Source organism: Suricata suricatta, chromosome 5, assembly GCF_006229205.1.
Source record: "Suricata suricatta isolate VVHF042 chromosome 5, meerkat_22Aug2017_6uvM2_HiC, whole genome shotgun sequence".
Classification (NCBI taxonomy): domain Eukaryota; kingdom Metazoa; phylum Chordata; class Mammalia; order Carnivora; family Herpestidae; genus Suricata; species Suricata suricatta.
Genome location: NC_043704.1, coordinates 8,620,879 through 8,643,932, shown reverse-complemented (window position 1 = coordinate 8,643,932; position 23,054 = coordinate 8,620,879). Strand labels below are relative to the sequence as shown.

The following is a 23,054-nucleotide window of genomic DNA, read 5'->3' as shown; positions in this document are numbered from 1 at the left end:
AGATTCTCCATTCCCTACCTCCAGGGACAGACCCGGGAAAGGATTCATTCTAGACAGACCTCCCAGAAAGGGGCAGCAAATAACAGGAATCCATAATTAGCTACAACAACCAACAGTTACCACAGTTTTGTTTATTAGGATCCACGTTCTTATCTTCAAAACATATTTCAAGACAGAAGAAACTCAGGTGCACCTCTGACATCATCTCAACTGCTGCTTCCCCTCAGATCCTTAAGATTCTTCAGAGAAGAGACCAATTCCAAGGGTTCCCAGAAGCTGCCATTTTTACCAGCCATCCTCAGTTCTCAATGGCCTGAGGGGGGAAATGGGATTGCAGAAGAAAAGAGTCATTTTCCTCGCAGATACGAACGAAAGAGCCACTCTTCAGAATCTACTGAGAGTCAACTGTGCTCACCTTCATTTTTGGTAGACATGTCCATTTCTGAGGCCGCCCGGGAAAAGTCATCTGTGTCCTCAGCTGACATGGAGTTGAGCACTGCACTAAGCACAATAAGACCAACCACGGAGGCAAGTCCTAGACTGCTCTGAAGAGCAGGGAAGAATATGGCCTGAGGCCAAAGCCAAAGGTCCCAGCACATGAATTTGTGTGGCCACAGTCACAGGATCCAAAAAAAGGATAGCCAAGCCTCACTGATTTTATTTTCAATTATTTTTAAACCTTTTGAGTTCAGTGAACCCCAAGTACATTCTTGTCAAGCATTACTTTTCCTACTTACTAGTTAAAACCGTGGTTCCTTAGAGTGAAATTTAATCCAGGTATGTTGGATTCATAGTCAAGAGACAGATCATCCAAAAAATGTTTTGTTAGAAATGTTTGATATCCAAGAAACCTTTTAAAGCAACTTTTCTTATAAACAGGAAACTGTTTTTATAGAACTTAAAGTCAGGTCCCCTCAAATTGCAATTTTCATCTGGAAATCCAAAGTTATGGTTTGATTTGGATTTCATTCCTTCTGAAGGTATGTGGAATGACATCACTTGAGTTTTGGTTGAGAGATCTCTGCTGTCCCCCTATTTTGTTTTTAGCTATTTTTCTGTGGGTGAAAATCAGTTATTTTTCCTGCCCACCAGGGAATACAGAATGAATTTTTAATCAGGACTGACAAATTGAAAACCCAAATTTGACTCAACAGAGTGCTAAGTTTTTAGGAGGAATCAGGTTGTGTTATGTAGGAGGGGGAAAAATCATTCTTTCATGCTTTAAAAAATCAGTACTTATCACTGGCCCACTAGGTAGTTGACAGTCATCTATGAGGATGGAGATTGGACATTTCTGAAAACTAACAACCAGATGTTTTTGGCGCCTGTGTGCAATAGTGGTGTTTTAGAATGCTCAGGGCAAGTGACGGGATTAGGGTCTTCAAGGAGGGAAAGCTACTGCTATCATTCCACAGGATGCATTCCACGTATCCACAATCCGCTATGATATGTTGTATATCATAGTGTGGTAGTTTTCCACCGTGTGCTCCTGGAGCAGCAGTATCACCTGGGAGCTTGTTGAATGCACACAGTCTTAGACTCCATCCCAAAGCTGCTGACATCAGAAGCTCTGACCCTTCCAGGGGATTCTGATGCAGCTAAAACTGGAGGACCTTTGTCATGGTGGCAGAGAGGAGGCACAGGAGCTCCACAGGGGCACCACAGCCTCATGGGGACCTGGGTGAGTTACTTAACCTCTTTCAGTCTGTTTCTTCCTCATGCAAATAATGACAGCACCTGCCTCGTGGGCTTGGGGTGCATGCACTGAGAACAATGGCTGGCATATGGCACTGTACTGTCATCTGTGTTGATGATGATGATTATAATTTATATGAATATTTTATTATTGCCATTGTTATTATTCGTCTGAATCTTTCCCACATTAGACTACTTCTGACTCTACTCTGACTCTACTCATGCTTATTATTTGCATACCTATTTCTTCTACTTGGTCAGTGGCTTTCTGGTCCTTTATAGACAGACTTCTCTTTGGTAGGATAGAGCATTCCAGCTCACTGTGGTTGATTTCTTTGATCATCCATTCTTATAAGACCTTTTTTTGAGAACATTTTCTCCCAGAGGACATAATGGGAACTCCCTTTAATTTTTTCCATTCTCATTGTTTCCTCCCCAAGACTAGAAGTGTAGTTTGTCACACAACTAAATATCTTTTTGTCAATGTGCCTGCTGCTTCGTTCTGTCTCAAAAATGTTTTTTTTTCTTTATCTCCAGAAAACAAATGCTACACACCCTATGCAATAAATGACTTCATTCCATGTGTGCGTTATTGGCTTGAAGTAGAGAGAAATGTGGACCTCTCAATTCAGTAGTTTCAAGGACTACACTTTAGAAAAGATATCACCCTTCTAAGATTACATTCCCAACCCACATGTTGGAACAAGATAATGAAAACTGGAGAAATATATACAATTTCCAGAGACTAAAGAAGATTCTCATGGTTTGTATGGAATATTGCCTATTTGTGGGGTGAGGAGAAGGGAAGTTAGGGGAGAATATTTTGTATCATTCTTTCCATCCTTAGCTTTTGGAAACTGTTGTTATTTCTTAACATTTTAGGAGGGAAGCCAGGTAGATTGCAGAATCAGTAGGGGGAAAAAATCCAAGACTGTGACATAAAATTATGTGAAATGAGTGTGTGTATAGACAATGAAGTCCATGTCGATAAGGAAGTCTGCTACAGAATACAATACTGTAAATTCGGCACACGTGATGAAGTGTGAATGGCAAAGCACACGGGTCAGATTGATGGGGGCATAGAAGGAGAGGCAGGATCTTCACAGATGATGGTTACAGATGATAATAGAGGCGGTGATGAAAAGACGGTTTGCCAAACACCGAAAACGTAGTGTGAGAATTGAGTGTGCAAGAGGCTATACAGGTTGATAACTGGGGCTACTGACGTGAGAACAGAGTACATATTCTAACTATTTATAGTAACCGGTGGATCAGAAAGGAAGTGGGAGGGGGATGGATGCCTCTGCATATAAGACAGACAGAAATATGGGGAGACCTGCAGATATGTACCTTAGGAAGATGCAATCTAGAAAAGAAGAATGCAAAAGAGCCTTTCAAGTGTCAAACAGGTTATATTAAACTTTGGAGGGTGACGAGGCATTTGTAGTGTGCTGACAAGAGTGCTGGTCTAGCTTTTAAAGACTTTGGACTTTGTTTTTTTCTCTGCCATGAGCCATCTGTGCGATGAAGACCAGTCACTCTGACCTCCCGGGTCTGTTCCCTCGTTTGAGAACTGTGTGTCAGATGCCTTGGGTTGGACAGTCTTTTCAGCTCTGATGCTCTGTGACTCAACAGTAATAATGCATTTCCACAGGCGGTAAAAATATTCTAGACTCTTCCCTTTCAATGCTCAGTGTTTACTTCCTCTGCACTTCCCTTTCCTGCCTCCTTGTTTGCTGGTCAGTTGATAGTGGGCCACAATGGGGGTAAGTTAACCCACTCTTTCCAGGGTGTTTTACTATTGAGCTCCCTCCAGAGGGTGGGAATTCTATAGGAAGGGTTGTGGTTGGGGCTTCAATTTAATTCTTAAACCACTCCTTGAGCCTTTGGTCTATTCTGGGCACCGTGCCAGATTACCAGGGATTGGAAGGTGAGCATGAGGGTCTGAGCCCTTGGGGGAATCGTTAAGGGTCAGTCTCACCGGGTCAGTCTCTTTGTAAACACCTGTGAATGCCACATGTCCCTCTTTCTTTCAGGCAGAAAAAGCGTCTCATGGTAGCCAGGTGGGTGAAGGGGAGTGAGGACGTCCCACCTGCCTTGAAGACGCCTTCTGACCTGCTGAAGGAGTGACCAGGTAGTAATCGGTCGGAGGGCATGGGGTGTTGAGAGGGAGGGAAAACGCGTTTCCCCTATGAGTGAGGTCCACCAGCTACCTTTCTGCACAGACAGATGCTGAGCCCAAGACCCTCTCCCCTGGAGGCTGTCAGTCACATTCTCCCTCTTAAGACCACCCATCTCGGATAGCTATTGGTGTCATCACCTCCAATGCTAGATGTGCAGAAATGCAACAAACAGAGCTTTCAGCAGAAAGAGGAAAAAGATCCAGCTCATCCCACACCTGGCCTGTTGTCCCTTTGAAGGAGAGATTAAAACAGGAGTTTCATGGCACTGCCTGATGTACACAGGGCCAACTTTTCAAGAACCTGGCAAGTGGCTGAGCTTGGAGCTTCGGTCATGCCTGCAGGACACCTGCGTGTCACTCACTCTTGAAAACTTAAGCCTCTGTTTTTATTCCAGTGGATTGAATGGCATGCACTTTCCCCTAGCAGTTTCTCTCTCTCTCTCTTTAAAGAGCACGGAGTGCATGCACGTACTTGCACATAAGCTGCATCTGTCTCTGGCAGCGCTCATGTTCTGAGCGTGGCTCTGCCTTCGGGCATGGCAGCATGACTTCTTGTTTCCCAACTTTCATTATGGTCACTTTCCTCTGGGTTACTGAGAAATGCTGCTGGGGGGCTGATAAAGCCTAAGCCCATTCTGTATTTTTCTTCTAAATCAATCTCCAAATGAGTGGAAAAGGCTTCAACAAGAAAAATAAATTCTGAATAGCTTAGGGCCCTTCTTTGTAATGAAAATGAAACAGTTAAGTTTCCTTTCCAAGAAAAAAATTATTGCAAGGGCTGTTCAGTAAGTGACACGCTATTAATATAACGGGAAAATTAAAAAGTGCAACAACTCACTGTATCCTCAACAAGCATTAGCCCCTGATGTGTGGGGTCAGTGTCCTTGAAGGGGTTTGCCCAGATTACTTCCAAAACTTCTACTGAGATAATGTTGCTCTAACAGCAAAGATTATTGCATGAATCACAGACCACCCTATCTAGTCACTTTTTAAGGGGGTCGAGGGGTTTCCTTTATCTTCAAAATGGCAATAAGGTGGAAAAAACCATGCCAACCAAGTAGAGTTCTCCTGTACTCCCTCACATTATGTTTTTCAAGGAATGTAGGGGCGATTTCTTCCAGTCACCAGGCAGGTAGTATAAGACGCTGTGTGGCCTCACACCCAGCCTGTTCCTGTCTGTTGAGGAAGAAGGGAGCATTCCTGGGACTTAGAGTGGGAGCCTGATGCTTCTTCTAGGTGGGTCTGTTCTTCTAGGCAATGTTGGATGCCTGTCCTTGCTTTTTTGTTCTTTAGCGTTTGAAAAGAGATTCCCATGATGGTTCTAGGTAGTTCTAAAGTAGTACTACAGAATTTTTGTGCCATACCTAAATGTCATATCTACTGTGGGATCTTATAGCATTTCCCCAAGAATAACCAGCATATCAATCAAGCAATTAACAAAAGGTAATTATTCATTAGGTGTTGGTTGTTGGTTGTTTGATAACTTAATCCTTTCTGATGTAATCAAGAAGTAGGAAAGGTAATAGAATCTAAATTATTCATTGAGTTGGGGGGAAAATGATTTCTGTTGTAAAGTATGCCAAATGAAAGGGTAAAATTTTAAAATGTTTATTAATATGAGCCAAGTTTTGAAAAATAGGTATTGATATTCTCCATTGCTGCATCAAAACTCTCTTACAGATGGTATGTTTTAGTTATATCGGTACTGACCCTATGCTCAGTCAATGTATTTTTAAATTTTCTAGAATTGGAAATCTGCAATAGTTGAGTATACATAAATATTCATAAACTCTGTGGGGTAGATACATGTGTGTGTGATTTCACAATGAGAAGATTAGCATCGCTTTTGAGGGAAATGCTTTGTTTTGGCCAACTTTCTGGCCATTATCTCATTTAACCATCACCAAAACTCTGAGGAAGAGATTGTGTTCCCATTTTACAGATTAAGGAGTTGAGATCCAGAGAGGTCAAATAGCTTGCCCCAGGTCACACAGCAAATAAATGAGAGAGTCAGCATGGAGCCCAGATTTACTTGTCTCCAGATTCCATACTCCTCACTGCACCCTAATGCCTTCCTCAAGAACCAGCAGACTATTTTTGCCTTCCAAATTCTCCTTTCTTATATACATCTATAACCTTCCTCCATATTTCATCTCATTATCCTATTTTTGTTTTCTGGATGTCCTACCACATGTGACAGTAATGGAACATCTTTCTTCGTCATTTCCTTAGGTGGCCCCAAGAGCCTGACAATGGATGCCATTCATCTCAGCATGTCCAGCACTCCCCTGGTGAAGCACCCTTCAGGAGCTGGACTCAAGACCAACAGGCCCCGAGTCATGTCCAAGAGTGGACACAGCAATGTGAGAATTGATAAAGTGGACGGCATATACTTACTCTACCTTCAAGACTTGTGGACCACTGTCATCGACATGAAGTGGAGATACAAGCTCACCCTGTTTGCCGCCACGTTCGTGATGACGTGGTTCCTTTTTGGAGTGATCTACTATGCCATCGCATTCATTCATGGGGACTTAGAACCCAGTGAGGATGTTTCGAATCATACCCCCTGCATCATGAAAGTGGACTCTCTCACTGGGGCGTTTCTCTTTTCCCTGGAATCCCAGACAACCATTGGCTATGGAGTCCGTTCCATCACAGAGGAATGCCCTCATGCCATTTTCCTGTTGGTTGCTCAGCTGGTCATCACAACCTTGATTGAGATCTTCATCACGGGCACCTTCCTGGCCAAGATCGCCAGACCCAAAAAGCGGGCCGAGACCATCAAGTTCAGCCATTGCGCGGTCATCACCAAGCAGAACGGGAAGCTTTGTTTGGTGATCCAGGTGGCCAACATGAGGAAGAGCCTTCTGATCCAATGCCAGCTCTCTGGCAAGCTCCTGCAGACCCATGTCACCAAGGAAGGGGAGAGGATCCTGCTCAACCAAGCCACCGTCAAATTCCACGTGGATTCCTCTTCGGAGAGCCCCTTCCTCATTTTGCCCATGACATTCTACCATGTGCTGGATGAGACGAGCCCCCTAAGAGACCTCACACCCCAAAACCTGAAGGAAAAGGAGTTTGAACTCGTCGTCCTCCTCAACGCCACCGTGGAATCGACCAGCGCCGTCTGCCAGAGCCGCACGTCTTACATCCCAGAGGAGATCTACTGGGGCTTTGAATTTGTGCCTGTAGTTTCTCTCTCAAAGAACGGGAAGTACGTGGCTGACTTCAGTCAGTTCGAACAGATCCGAAAGAGTCCTGATTGTACCTTTTACTGCGCGGATTCTGAGAAACAGAAACTTGAGGAGAAGTACAGGCAGGAGGAGCAGAGGGAACGAGAACTGAGAACTCTTTTGTTACAACAGAGCAATGTCTGACGGCAGTGATCACAGGGATGAACTCTGGGAGCCATTTCCACGTCTGAGCTCCCTTCAGATGCAAAGGTCACCGTGAAAACACAAAGGTGTGGATTCACTCTAAAAAACTGCACATGCCTACACAATCATTTCCGCCCTTGGGTGCAGTGCCTAAGCAAGCATTTATGTTTGAGAAGTTCCTTTTTTCAATGCTTTGTCTGAAGCGAACTCTCAAAATCCATGGTTTCTAAAATGGGGCTACATTTCCAAAAACTTGGTATATGGCAATTGAAACAATGTCCTGCTAGGTGGGCAGACATTTAGCAATGCTGGCATTGGAAGGAAGTGCATTTCTATACAGAATATCAGCTATAATATAAGGTATTTATTCAAAACAATTATCAAAGACATTAGGGCCAAGAGTTGAAATATGGTTCAGTATTCCTCTATGCCATTGCTCTAAAACACTCTCTTCTTTTCAAGAAAAGGAAATGTTATATATAATGGAAGCTATCTGGTAATACGTAAAAAGGGCCAAGGGGACTCTGTATTCATAAAAATAATTCCATTTTTACCTTTCTTCATTGGATTAAATTGTACACAGTGAAATTGATCAAACTAGGAGTTGACAGTTGTGAAAACATATACAAATGGAGTTCACACTATTGTTCACATTAATTTTTTGGTTGGAATATACTGCTATTTTCTATTCAAAACCAGTAGCATCAGCACCTTCTGGGAGCTTATTAGCAATATAGACTCTCAAGTCCCACCCGGACTTAGAGAATCAGAAGCTATACCTTAACAAGATCGTCAAGTGATTTGTATACAAATGAAAATCTGAAAAATGTCCACTCTGAAAGTTTTCAAGGGAACTTTCAGAAGTCACGGGACCCTCTGGGTCCCAAATCCATATGGCCCCTAGACCTGTCCTTCTTTCTTCAACTTATTGTTATGGGCCAATATTCATGATGGTCATTTCCTTCCTCGTCTGCAAAAAAACTGCCACTGATATTCCAAGATCGAAAAAGCAAATGGAGAGTAACGGCTGTCTTACACGAGGCACTTGCTTGTTGACTCCAGTCAACACTAAAGAAGAAGGAAGCTGCGTTACAATGGGAAATTTGCTCAGATATTGAACTCCACAAGTTTGGACGGGGCCATGAGGAGCAAAGCAAAGGGGGCGAGGATATTGAATTCATATACAGATGACTCCTTGAAGCATAAACAAACTTTGATCATCTGATGACATGTAAAGAATGCTCTAGAATTTAAATAAATCACATGCAGCTGAGTCGTACAGGGGTAACATTTTGCTCTTGACACAACCTAGGGGCCACAAATCACATTTGTTTGGGGCAAAGAATACACATGGGCCAGGACTAGCTAGACGTGCCACAGGTGAATTCTCATTTCATTCAAACTTGATTTGTGTATTCATTCAAGAAGAATGTGCCTATAAGTGGGTAGGCACTGCATAGACATATACATGAGCCCACATATATGTACACACAGGGACACACAGGCATACACATGCACATCCTGGCTTTTCAAGCAGAATTGTGGAAATGATCAATGAAAGATGTTTGCAATTAACAGAGCAAGTCCTCGCCAATGTGCTCATATATGTTTTATTCTATAAAAATGGGGACACTGGGGCTCAGAGGAAAAAGGGAAAGTAATCTGGATTCAGGTTATCAGTGAAATGATGATATGGATCACAGCAAAGTCAGCCCTATCTTTATGCTGCCACATTTTCAAATGTCCTTCTATGGAAGAGAAGAGGGGGCTCACACCCCTGACCTGACCTGGGGCTGAATATTTTATGCAGATGGAAGAATAATGGGGGTAAAGTTAGTGACAGAGGCAAAGGACAAGCTCAATGCACAAGAGGATTTTTCTTTCATTATTCAGGAATTTTTTTTCTCTTTCTGTTGATAATTTAATGGCAGATTGTTTTAGATCTTTATTCTTTTAAATTACATTAGTATAGTTAGACATTCACTCTTTTAGTTATCATATGTTATTTTTAAATTGTATATTGTGGTGTAATCAACAGGAAAATAATGCCACAGGCATGTTTACAGGTTTTCTGTTGCACTATTAGGGTATTTACATCAGTGTTACTTTAAATGTGATCAAGATAAGGAATCTTGCATACCTACGTAGCATTTGGTACACTGATGTAGCATGAGATGGAGAAATCTTTGTGTGTTCATTGAGCTTATCTATTTCAGCCAAATCTGGAAGATTTGGTCATCTTATCTTTGGCACTACCCGCAAAACAAATAAGCAGTATCTTAAAAGCCAATACTTGTACAAGTCAATAAATCATACAGTAATATATCTTATAAATAGTACTATACTTGCATCTGGATTGAAACTTAGCACTTCTCAGGCACACTTATTATTACTCAGTGCACAATACTCTGCTGTTAACAAACTAACCAAAGATGTTAGGCGGCAAACTTATTTGATTATATTGGGACTGGTCTTTTGACTGAAACAGATTCATGCTCCACACCCAACTAAGAAGTAATCAAACTAATAGAACGTTTTGGACCCAATATGCCTCCTGCATTTTAAAACATTTCCAGTGCATCAGGCCTTCTCAGTGAGACCATTCAAAAATGTCAAGTTCCATTTGGAAAACCAGAAAGTCAACAGCAGCAAATCAGTGTAATCTACAAGCTGTATCTTATTTCAGTAAGAAAATCTATTGTACTTGGATGGCACCTGGTACCAATGGTCCCAGACAGCATAGCTGAGATTCACTCATTGACACCCCCCTCCACAAAGAATTACCTTTAGGGTCGGGGTAGAGACACGCATTGGTTCCCCTTCCCACTCAGGGAAATTACAGCACCAGATGAGACTCCAAAAGTCTAAAATAATGGGCTAAAAGTGAAGAACTTCATGAATAAGCGGATATTGAGATGAATTTGAACAATGATTCATTTGGTTTTTCTTTAAGTTATATTTTTAATTTTAATTGATGGTGATTTTGATACCATTAAATGTAAATTAAGAAATATTTAAAAAGTGACACTTCCATGCCTGTATTATTCTTTTGCCTTTGCCTGGATCCTCAGTACCTATATCATCTGAAGAAAGTAGGAAAGAGAGACAGAAACCATAGAAGAGCCTACGTCTTTGCATTGGTAGCTCAGTCAAGGACCATCCTTTTCCTCGGGCTTGGTTCTGTATTTTGTCACTGGTCAAAGTGTCGACATTGACCATGTAGCATAATGAAGACTTTCAGTCTCTCAATCATGGTTTTCATTCTTGCTAGACTTTTTTCTTTGCCTCTTAAACATTTCAAACGTGCACTCTGAATGCAGGTTATTTTATCAAAGCTTTCTGAGATGGTGTTTTTTAAAATGAAATGTTAGCATTTTAAGTCTTGATTTCCATGTTCTGTGGTGTGCACTTGAATTCCAGCATTTGACTCTGGATAGAGCCAATATGCACTTAATATTCTTCCTCTGGGAAGACACACTTGAAAGACAAAGGTTTAACATCTCACTCATCATAGATTACCTACATTTAACCCTCTGTGAACTTTAGTTTATCTTTAATCAGAATGGGTTGCCCACCCCAACTTGGGCCTGTGGACAGTAATTTTCCTAGGCTTTAAGAAACACTGATGAATTAAGTCCAACTTTTTCCTGAAGCTTTCTACTAAATACTTACTGAAAAAGAAAAAGAAGGCAGGAATGTGGTGTTAGCTACTTTACTTCATCTTCCTTCTTTGTCAGTTCTGCTGAGCTCAGCTTCCTTTCACTTAATGTATGCACCTTGCTGTTTTTCATGTTTGTTATCTACTCTATCAAGTCAAATTATTCTGTGGGTTAAAGAGAATTGATTCAGGGGGCACCTGGGTGGCTCAGTCAGTTGAGCATCTGACTTTGGCTCTGGTCATGATCTTGCATTTCATGGGTTCAAGCCTTGCATTAGGCTCTGTGCTGACAGCTCAGAGCCTGGAGCCTGCTTTGGATCCTGTTTCCCTTTCTCTCTGTCCCTCCCCCACTCATGTTTTGTCTCTCTCAAAAGTAAACATTAAACATTTTTCTTAAATCATTGATTCAAATTAGTAATTTGTGAACATTTAGATGGCCAAAATTTGGGAACAGGAATTTTTATTTTTCAGTTGGCATTTGCTGGTATAAAGAAAATAGAAGACCAGAGCACCTGGGTGGGTCAGTCAGTTAAGCATCTGACTCTTGGTTTCAGCTCAGGTCATGATCTCATGGTTTTGTGAGTTTAAGCCCCATGTTGGGCTCTGTGCTGACAGTGTGAAACCTGCTTGAGACTCTCTCTCCCTTTCTCTTTCTCCCCCTCCCCCACTCATGCTGTCTCTGTCTCAAAATAAATGAATAAAACTTAAAACAAAATAGAAGACTAAGGAACAACTGATAATTGCAGTTGATAGTTCATTCCTAATTAAATTACAACAATTGAATGTGGAAGTCAGTGGATGTAATTGATATAGGAGTACAAAAGCCAAAGACATCGTATGGATAGGTAAAAGCCATATAACTCTGAGTAGAAATAATAATACCAGAATGAGGAATGCCAGGCATACCGTGTCTAAAGGACACATCTTGCATTTAATAATTTTTTTTTGTCCTGCATCCTGTATGGACTTTATTAAGATGCTCCAAGTGTTCAGGGGCACCTGGGTGGCTCAGTCAGTTAAGCCTCCAACTCTTGATTTCCACTCAGGTCATGATCTCAAAGTTTGTGAGTTCAAGCCCCACATGGGGCTCTATGCTGACAGTGCAGAGCCTGCTTAGGATTCTCTTTCTCCCTCTCTGTCTGCTTTCCCTCATTCATGCTCTCTCTTTCTCTCAAAATAAATTAAATAAATAAATAAATAAATAAATAAATAAATAAATAAATAACTTCAAAAAATGCTCTAAGTGTTCTGTATTCAGTTACCCGCCCAAAACATTTACAAAATTGCACAGATAATTAGAAAAGCATTTCAAAAATAACCAGATGTCTTATATGTTTATTTGCTAAATATAACAGTCATGCAGAGAGTATTCACATAATCCCAAACTATACCCATCTCTAGAAGAAACCTTCACTCAGAAGCTGCAGTCCTCATACAGCACATAGTAAAGAAAGGGGGTGTTCCAGAAAGGGATTTTCCTAGCTTGCCCCATTAGTGAAAGTGAATTTTAGCAAAACACAAAAGGTCTATGCTATGTTCTGTGCAGTGCAGAACAGCATGTTCTTTGAGGCTGTGTATCACGAAAAGGCCAAAAATGATGGGTTTAAAGTCCTCCGCCACCTGGTGAACAGAAATCCTGGTTCCCAACCCCCTTCCAAAGAATCAGACCTATTAGATTAGAGAGGATTCTCAATGAGCACTATGGGGGCAAAGCCAAAGATGGGAAAGTCAACAGCAAAGTCCATCTCCAAGATTTTTTCTCAGCAGGTCCATACATCATGATGTACTTCACCACAGTCTCATCTTCATTCAAGGCCAAACTGTGTCTAGTACCAGGCACACCCACGCCCTGAAGATACCCAATTTCACCCCTCAAAAATATTCAAGTAAAAGGAGAGCCTACTCAAAATTAGTCTCGAAGTAGGTGCCTCTGTGGCTTAGTCGGTTAAGCGTCCAACTTCAGCTCAAGTCATGATCTCACCATCTGTGGCTTTGAGCCCCACGTCAGGTTCTGTGCTCACAGCTCAGAGCCTGGACCCTGCTTTGGATTCTGTGTCTCCCTCTCTTTCTGCCCCTCCCCTGCTTGCTCTATGTCTCTCAAAAATAAATAAAACATTTAAAAATAAAAAAAAAATTAAACTCGAAGGAAGCTACCACAATTGATTATAGGTTACCTATCTCCTAAAAAATAAATAAAAAACCAGAAGTTGTTGACTCTGAGCTAAGAAATGTGACCCCTTAGTTTGTAACTACTCTTATTCTTATATTGCAAATTTTCTTAATATGATGGAAAAAGTAAAAAGCTTCCAAGAAGGTGATTGGGAAGTTCAAAGGAGGGATTTTTTTTTTAATTCACTGTATTTTAACTTTATTCTCTCATCTGCAGTCAAACCTTAAGATTAAGGATGTTGTATTAAATCCAATCATTACAGGAAGTATGACTGTATCAGGGGCTTTTTTTTACAAAAACAAACTTCCAGATCACAAGAGGAAGCTGTGTTTGTGTGCTGACACAGAGCATTAAATAGCAGTCAGGACAGGAAGAGAGGATAACAGCCAACTTGGATCTATTTTGGAAGAATTATTTCTGTAGGGTGTCATGGAATTGTAAGTTACCAAAAGTATGTTTCACTCTGGTAAACAGACATTTCCATTCCAAAAGGACCCACTCCAAGACACCACTTAATCAAATTCACGAGGATGTTAGGGAGAGCAAAATCCCCAGTGACACGCAGATTTCACAAGCAAACAGTCCCACGACTTATAAAATCCTGGCCTCCTGGCTGCGTGCGCAAAGCAAAATTTCGATCCTGCCTCAGTCTTAACCACGTACAGCCCTAAGTCTGATTGCCACACCGTGCCACAGAATAACTGTCCTTGCTTGTCTGGGACTTTTGAGCTGTTCTTATGCTTGGATTTGCCTGAGCAGAATCGTGACTCCCATTTCTCAAGATTGAGTTGCTACTGGTGGCTGTTGATACATGTACGCTGTGTGACCACCAAGCCTGGTCAGCCTCTGACCAATCAGTAACTGTTCTTGGCATACGTACCTTTATGTTCTAAAAACCCGCACACCTATCTGTCAAGCCATTTCTTGCTTTCGTAAGTATCTCCTCCTCTTCCTGTTTACATGTGGAATCTCTCCAGTCTGTGAAACAATAGCAAATACAATAATGCTAATTTTATGTTCTTGGGCACTCTTTTTTAAAAATCACTGGAACAGTAACAGTGTTACAGTGGTGCTCTGATGGAGAGGGACCTAGTATTTCCCTGGAGGCCTCAGAGGCTGTTACCAATGTTAGCAACCACAATAATTTGGGAGCTAGTAGGTCTTAAAAACTTGTTAAGATGTTGTTTTCTGTCAGGGCCTGAAAGAATGTATTTTTCTTCCTTTCTAATCAAAGGAAAGAAGATGAAAGCCCTGTCTCATCTCTTTCTTCTGCCTTGATGCTCTAGTGATCATTTTGTTCTCATCAATGATTAAAGATCAAGTAACTATTTAACAGCATCCTTTCTGCCCCTCATCCTGTACCAAAGTCCCTTATGTTTCATTGCTCTTTTACTTTGATGGATTGAAAGAAAGAAAACATGTAGTTATGAAACCCTTAAAGGCACGACTATTTAAAACCCACATGACAGAGACGTGCACTGGGCACAGCTCTCTTCCTGGGAGCGCCTTGCTGGTGGACCACACCCACCCACAACAATGCAGCGGCTGCAGATCTAAACCTGCGGCAGGTGTCTCTCTTGGAACCTTGTCTCCTGTGGAATTTTAACTCACCCACTGCCACCTTCTCAGTGGCAGCAAGACTGTTCATTGAGCGAGGATGTGAGTTAGAAATAAAAAAGGCTAGTGCATATAGTAGGAAGTCAAATGTGAGAAGGCTGTCTGGGAAAGAAAACAAAATGTTTTCCAGAAAGTGCACAGTATTTTGAAACAGAGTAAGGAGGCTCTGGAGTAGGAAATATTTTATTAATTTTTATTTGCACTGATATGTGGTTTTTGTTCTTACCCATTGTCTCAAGAATTTCCTTGCCCTTGTGAGGTCCCCTTGGCCACGAACCGAGCTATCCAGGTCCAAGACATAAGACAGCTTTGCCTTCACTGCACCATGTCCCTGGAGCAGTGAAGATAGGCATTTGTCACAGCAGCATGCAGAGCTTTGCTTCTGGGCTGGAAACAAGGCATCCTGGCAGCTGTGATCTCTCTTCTCAAACACCCTTGGTTTTAGTAACCTGCCTTCCAAGCGGTCAGGCAAACAAGTTTAATGGTTTAATTTTTCATGCAAAAGTCTACATTCTTTCCAGAGATTCATACTCATATGATTTTTCTTACCACAATTTCTATATCTTACCTTGAATTTAATATATCTATCACTGGACTCAGCATGTAGTATATCTGAGTGTCTCAAATGTAATTTGAGACTTCTGAGTTTGTCAGAAACTCTTGCTTTTGACAGGTACACCTTCCTATAAAACCTGTTTATGTGGGACTTAAAGATCTACCACAAGGGCACCTGGGGGGCTTGGTTGGTTAAGTGTCTGGCTTTGGCTCAGGTTGTGATCTCAAGGTTTGTGAGTTTGAGCCCCACATTGGGCTCTGTGCTGACAGCTCAGAGCCTGGAGCCTGCTTTGGATTCTGTGTCTCCCTTTCTCTCTACACTTCCCCATTTGTGCTCTGTCTCTCTCTCTTTCAGAAATAAATAAACATTTAACAAAATTTAAAAAGTTCTACCACAAGTCTGCTACAATTTACGGACTCAGAGGTTTATAGCAACACAGAATAATGCATGCTTTTCCTTATTCCCCACCCCCACCATGAATATGCCTGAGCTGCTATGTTGCCTGCACATTTCTTCTGCTCATATGTCCACACAAACACATGTGCACCTCATGATTTCTGGCCACACCTTGAATTTACAGAGAAGATACTATACTACACTTGTAGCATTATGAGTACTTCAACAACTTTGAACATTTAATTATTCCTGTGTACCTGGTGAAGAAGGAAGTGCGGGTCTGATGACCTGTACTATCCTGGAGGAAGGTAGTGGTGACCAAGCAAATGATCTCGTGGTTCATGAGTCCCATACCTTGTTTGGTTCAAAGTTCCTTATATTCATTATGACTACATCATATCTCCTTCACACAAGTAAACATTGTTAGGATTCTCCATATTACAGAAGACAAAAACCAAGGCTGAGAGAAACTAAGTAACTTGGCCAAAGTTACATGGCCAGTAAGTAACAGAGCCAGGAGTATAACCCAGGATGGACCAAAGTGAAGGCCTCTCTTCTCCCCTGGGCTCTATCCTGCCTCTCGGGTGGGCATCCAAAGGAGCCTAGGGGATTTAGTAGTTGATGTTCTTGGAGCAAACAAAGCTGCATTTGCTTGGCCCTCAAGTGTATCTGCCAAATGCAAACAAAAGCATGGTTGAGTTGCTGTGTTACCACAGACTTGGCCCATGAATGCAAAATTAATGATGAACAACAGCAGCACAGATATGGATTTTGCTTGAGTGTTGCCTACTGGGGCTGAAGCATTCCATTTCCTACTGATTGTTTTGCTGGGCTCTGAAGACATGCACTGTAAGGACTGGTACTGGGAACTTCAGTGAAACTCTAAGGTAGGTAATCACTTCAAGGTCTTGGCTGATTGAGCAAGAGACAAAGAGGCTTTGTAGAGATTAGCGAACATCACAGAATCAGCACAACTCTCTGGAGTCTGTTACTAAGTTTATAGGGCCTATTGGGGGCAAGTGAGTGGTCCCTGGACACTGCTGTAATGATGGTCAGGGTTGGAGTGGGAGTGGGACACCAAGAAAAGCTAGAAATATGGGCAAGGTCACAAGGGAGTCCCTAGAAGCTGACTGTGGAAGGCGGTTCTAATGGACGGTTCTGACACCATTTTATGGGCAAATGGGAGGGAAGGGTGGTATGAATCTACAACAGTGGATGAGATCGAGGGAGTGAAGTTTCAGGAGCAGACCTCCAGTCCTGGGGATTCCAAATCAGAAGCAGCAGTCTGTCCCTAGGAGGGAGTCAGTAAAGAAGAAAAGCAAGGTAAATCTTATTTCTGGATCAAAAAAATCTCTGAAGTTGGGACTCCAGCACAAAGAAGCTGGCCAAGAGAGGAGTGGAACTGGGCAAAATATCGTGGCTTCCTCCCTGGAAAGAAGGGTTTACAGTGAGCAGGACCTAAGTCGAGGTAGACTTGGTGAGGACCCAATGGTCCATCGCATCTTCACTTTCCCTGAGGAGGAGTCAAAGCTGGAAACCAGAGCTCATGCTTCAGGGCTCCCTAAGCAAAGCTGGGAGGCCAGGAGGCAAGCACACCCTTCCAGACAGGGTGTGTAGTTTATTGAAAGAAAACATGGTTCCTTGTTTCACTTAATATTTACCCAGTCAAGCCAGACACTTTAACAGACACCTATTACAAAGCCACGTCCTCTGGAGTTCTGTGATTGCCCCATTAATATGTGTCTTTCCCTCTCAAGGACACATGTTGCATTGAATTAGGGATGACATAATGAGCTCATCTTGATTTGATTACCTTTGAAAAGACCTTATTTTCAAATAAGGTCACATTCTGACGTCTAAGAGTTAAGACCTCCACATATATTTCTGAAGTGACAATTCAACCCACAGCTATTCTTTCCTATCCTCTTCACTGCCAGCTTCTCCACACTCAACCCTCCTCCTTTTCTTTTTCTTGGAAGATAAAGGTACCCCTCAGTTATAGTGACTGTCCCTGATTTCCCAGTCCTGCAGAATGGACAGACAAAGCAGACCTCTAGCAGATGTTCCCTAGTGATTTGATTCCAGCTGTGTGGAATCTATGGCAAGGAACATTCTTAGACACTCCTTCTGGAAAGTTTCTGGTTCTCAGTGTAGAGAACTAAGAGTCTTCTTCCTGGGAATTCTCTCCATTACTTCATACAAAGGAAGACTTTTTGACACTGGTTTTCAAATAGTCAGAGGCTAGCTGTAGTCTGTACAAATTAATCATATACTGGGCTTCCCATTTTCCTGACTGCTATCAGAGAGCATGCTGATTTCCCAAGACTTGGAAGTACTTGACTTTTAGATGCATTTCATAATCTGTGTCTATAATTTTTGGCATTTTGTATCTCCTACTACAAAGGTTAGAAAAAACTCTTCTTTAAATCAAGGTGTGCTTCATGGAGGAGGCTCTGCAGGGACTGCCCTTTAGATGTTGATGGACACCTGCCAGGTTCTCACACTTGCATCATTTTGCTGAATCAGGTGGCATCATATATTTATGAGAATGATGTTCTTCTATATTGTTTTCCTCCCCAAACCATCTCTCCCCCAATACTAGAAACTTGAGGCCCAAGCTTGCTTTCCCCATCTTCCCTCCACCAGCTTCTAATCCATTGCCAGTCCCTGTCTACAGGGTCCCTGATGTGGCTCCCTTTCTATTGCTCCATCCCTCACTTAGGCCGCCATTGTCCCTTATCTGGTTTTTCTGAAAAGTTTTGCACTGGCTGTACTGTCTCTAGTCTTTTCCCCTTCCAATCCACCCCCCATGATGTGCCCAGAGTGGTTGTTCTAGAAGAAATGACATTAAAATCTGATCAGATTATGCTCTCACACCAAACCTGACTCTTCAAAACAAAGGCCTAGTGTCCTAACATGGGATTGATGGCTTTCTGAGATCTTGCTCCTGATAACCTCCTCCCTTGCCATCCCTTTGCTTTGTGCTCTATCTTCAAACACCCTGAATCATTTGCAGTTCCCTGAATGCTTCTTCCTTTTTCCAGGCTTTGGGTTATGCTTTCCCTCTATCTGGGATTTCTCTGGGCAAGTCTTGCTAGCTCTGTTGACAACCTTGTATGAATGGCTTTCTTAAAAATGTCTATGACATCTCAGATGAGGGCTCCTGGCCACTCTATTGACTCCCCATAATGCATAGCTCTCACCTCTCAGAAGGGCTCCCCTGACACGTGACTGAGCTTACAACACCTCTAGATAACAGTCCACAGTCACCCAGCTGTATCTTCAGAGCCAGGCCTTGGCTCACTTATGTAACTGACTCAACACTGGTCCTTCTGATAAAACTAGGTGGGGTGAGGTCAGATAATGAGACATTTGCCTTGGGTACTAAATGTAAGGGGTGCTAAAAAGCTAAGTCATTACGACAAATATTTTGAAGCAGCATTTTGTAAAATTAAAATTAATGCAAGAAATCCATGACAGACAAGCTATTAAAAATTTAAATAAAGATAGAGGATCAATAAGAATGCTCAAAGGAAAAGCTATAGTTTCAGGTCTTTATTTTAGAGAAGAAAAGCCTAAAATCAATTATTTAAGTTCCAGCCTCAAGAAGTTAGAAAAAGAATAAATGGAAGGAAGGAAATATCAAAAATGAGATAGAAATCAATGAAATAAAAAATACACAAACAATAGTTCTGTCTGAGGTAACAAATTTAACCTCCTACCCAGAGCAGCTGTATATGCTGGGAAAAAATGCATAAAGTCAACTTCCCAAGGATTCTATGGAGTGAACAGAAGCAAGTAAACTCTTAAGGAGCATTGAAACTCACAGGAAGCAGCCAGCATGGGGCAGCTCCCCCTCTGTAGCTTCGCCCTAAGGCAATTGCAGTTGTGGTGTGTCATAGGTCAAAGGAACTCCAAAGAAAAGTCACCATTATTCTGGCTCCAGAGAAAAGGGAAGGTGCCCAGGACAACAGGGATACTGGAGGGTGGCAGAAATCTAAGAAAGGAGGGAACATGGAGAGGGAATCCCTAATTCTGTGTATAAACTCTAGAAAACTCTGTGGGTGACCACTGAACCATTCACACACAGGAGAGATTGCAAAGTCCAAAGGGAGAACATAGCCACTGCATAACCACAGGTGGGATCAAGTTTGAAGTTTAACCCTAACCAAGTCATTGCCTGTTAGAAGAAAAAACATGGAGGCACTTGGGTGGCTTAGTAGATTGAGATCTGACTTTGGCTCGGGTCATGATCTTGCAGTCTGTGAGTCTGAGCCCTACATCAGGCTCTGTGCTAATGGCTCAGAGCCTGGAGCCTGCTTCAAATTCTGTGTCTCCCTTTCTGTCTGTCCCTCCCCTGCTCACACTCTGTCTTTCTCACTCTCTCAAAAATAAATAAATGCTAAAAAAAAAAAAAGAAAGAAAGAAAATAAGCACACTTCATAAGAAAAACACAGAATTCAAAGTCTCTACTATATGTCCTTGACAATATCCAGGATACAGTCCAAAATTAAACAACATATGAAGAAACAGAAAAATGTGACGTAGACTCAAGAGAAAAGACAATTTACAGAGATTGACTCCGAGATGAGGGTTGTTAAAACTGCTCAGTGAAGTAGAAAGAAAAGACAATAGTGATGAATGAAAAAATGAAGAAATCTCACTAGTGATATAGAATATACAAATAAGAGCCAATCTGAAATTTTGGAACTGAAACAATAAAATATCTGAAATAAATTTACTAACACGTTGAATAGCAGAATGGAAGTGGAAATGGAAAGGATAGGTCAACTTGAATATAAATCAGGAGAATTATCTAAACTAAAGGACAGAGAGTGAAAAGTTAACAAAGCCCAGGGAAACTGTGGGATAATGTAGAATGCCTAATGTACCAGCAAGCAGAGACCTACTCATTCCATTTTTAGTCATTACCCAAATAAAATGAAAATGTATATCCACTCAAAGACATATAGATTATTGTTAATAGAAGCTTTATTTGTAATAGCCAGAAAATCTGTAAACAGCCTAAATGTTCATCAATAGTTGAATGGGTTAAATGTAATCTACCTGTAAAATGGAGTACAATAAAAATTAATGATCTACTGATGAAGACAACAATATAGATGGATCTCAGAATCATGTTATAATGAGTAAAAGAAACTGCATAAACAGAATGCATACTGGTTTATTCCATGTGAAATTATAAACATTCCAGATAATCTATATCAACAGAAAACAAATCAGATACTAATCAGCCTGGGGTCAAGGGTGGAGAAACAGAAAGCAAAAGGGCATGAAGAAACTCTTGGAGGTGATGGACATGTTCAGAATTTTTGTTGTGGTGATGGTGCATAGTCTATATATCTTAAACTAAGTCCTGGAGATGTGTTGTATGACATAGTACATATAAACAACAATACACTGTCATAACATTTAACATTTACAATATAAGAGTTTAGATCTCCTGCGATCTTAAAAAAAAAAAAAAAACTCCACAAAATAGAAGATCAGGAACCTTTTTGAAACAATAGGTATGTTTAGAACTTTGGTTGTGGTGATGGTATCATGGCTAGGTGCACATGTCCAAACTCATAAAGATGGATGCATTTAACATGTTCTGGTTTTGTATGTCAATTATACCTCAACAAGCTAAACACACACTCACACACACAACCAGGTCAATTTAAATGGATACAGTTATTGTATCTTAATTTTACAATTAGTTGTAATTAATTACGACAAATCAGATGAAGGAATTCGTGTGCAGGCTAGCCACTAGGGCCCTGGTTAAAATGAAGATTCTGGTTCTCTAGACTTGGGATGGGTCCCAAGATTCTGCACTTGTCACAAGCTCCCAACTGATCCCCAAGCTACTAGTCTGAGTTCCACACTTATGGAAGCCTGGGACCACATGACTCGATGTAGAGAAGATATAGCCATGGAGCATCTGGTAGCCTCTTCGCATACGTGATTAGCCTCATGTCTCCCACTCTTATAGAGCTGTGGTATGCCCCACAACTTTTCCTGTACAGCCTTATCAATCCGTGAGACTCTAATGGCAATAACAATCACACCTGGCATTTATTGAGCACATACTAAGTGTCGTATGCTGTTCTCACAGCTGCACAGGAATTTACCCATTTAATCTTCAATGCCAAGGCAGGTACTATTATTATCCTATCCCAGCAAGTGTCAAAAACAAAGCACAGAGAGTTTAAGGCACTGGCCCCAGGTCATTTAGCTGATACCCAGAAAAGGTAGACTCCACCCTAGTCATCACCCACATAACCATTGTGCTCTATGTATTCTCATAAGAATGATCATCTTCCAAGTGTGACAGGTTCTGGCCTGAAAGAAAGTCAGAGCTCTTGACCTGTGCCAAGAATCTTCCCACTTTGTCATTCTTTATGGAGAGCTTTATTGTTTCAACCTCAAATATTTATTGGACACTTGCCGTGGGTCAGACTTTAGCCACAAGATGATGGTGATCTTGCCATATGCTCCTGAAGTATGGCATCCATTGGCAGTTTGCTCTTTGAGCCGTTTGCTGAAGATGCCAACCGGTATTCCTCACCCTCCTTCTGTTCTCCTAGTTTTGGAGCTGTGTCAGAGCAGAATCCACACCACTTTTTTTTTTTTATTGTAGCATGACTTTATTTATTTATTTTTATAGTTTATTGTCAAATTGGTTTCCATATAACACCCAGTGCTCTTCCCCACAAGTGCCCTCCTCCATTACCACCACCTCCCTTCCCTCTTCAACCCTCAGTTCGTTTTCAGGATTCAATAGTCTCTCACGGTTTTTCCCTAGTGTCTCTTCGGACCAGTGCCCAGGCTGTAGAAGAGCCATGATATAAGCTTCTGGAGACTTGGGTCTCTCTTTTGATCCCTGTGATCAAGGGAATGGAGTGTTGATCAGATCTCTCTGCTGTAATGCAGCTCATAAGTGAGTTGGAAGGTAGAGAAAACTCTGGAATTTCTTCCTAGAGTGCTGTCAGACATTTACATCCAGTCAGTTTCTAGGCAGGGAACTGATGCCCTGGGCTCATCATCCATCCTCCAAGAAGTCTCATGATTGTAAATTTTTAAAACTTCCTATTTTCCTATTGTCTCAATATCCCCAGGAGTAGGCTACAAGCACCCCACGCAAGCAGCCAGGTGTGGCAGGGTGATAAGGCTGGCCCCTGCCACAAGTTCCCCTCCTTGCCCTTTCTGACTGTGACCTAGTGACATTCACATGCACCAGTAACCCCCCCTTGTGCTTGTGGCTCGTATCCTCCACCTGACCCCACTAAAGGCACTTGCCTATGGTGTCACCCCCTCTGGCTCCCTGCCTGCCTGGTGGAGCTCATTCCCCTGGGTGTTCTGCCCCTGTGGTCACTGTGTGCTGTGCTGAGCTG

The 23,054-nt window shown here is 41.8% G+C and overlaps 1 protein-coding gene and 1 long non-coding RNA gene across 12 annotated transcripts in view; one reads left to right on the top strand and one right to left on the bottom strand.

Annotated features, from left to right (window-relative positions):
• The window catches only part of KCNJ15 (potassium voltage-gated channel subfamily J member 15), a 73,779-nt gene extending 65,243 nt beyond the window's left edge, over positions 1–8,536 (top strand). For 5 of the 10 annotated variants that reach the window (XM_029938948.1, XM_029938950.1, XM_029938949.1 and 2 more), the window contains 3 exons: positions 2,233–2,458; positions 3,732–3,829; positions 6,110–8,536. In XM_029938948.1, coding sequence (XP_029794808.1) covers positions 6,130–7,257 — 1,128 coding nt within the window. In that variant the 5' untranslated portion in view covers positions 2,233–2,458; positions 3,732–3,829; positions 6,110–6,129 and the 3' untranslated portion in view covers positions 7,258–8,536. Of the gene's footprint in view, positions 1–1,583; positions 1,682–2,232; positions 2,459–3,208; positions 3,353–3,731; positions 3,830–6,109 lie in introns of those variants that run through there. The other 5 variants (XM_029938956.1, XM_029938957.1, XM_029938958.1 and 2 more) reach the window with 3 other exon arrangements.
• The window catches only part of LOC115291479, a 49,401-nt gene continuing 26,472 nt past the window's right edge, over positions 126–23,054 (bottom strand). Inside the window, exons 4-5 of one of the 2 annotated variants that reach the window (XR_003908470.1) lie at positions 13,966–14,063; positions 126–313 (exon numbers count right to left, since the gene is read on the bottom strand). This is a non-coding gene — a long non-coding RNA (uncharacterized LOC115291479). The remainder of the gene's footprint in view (positions 314–13,965; positions 14,064–23,054) is intronic. The other variant, XR_003908471.1, reaches the window with a different exon arrangement.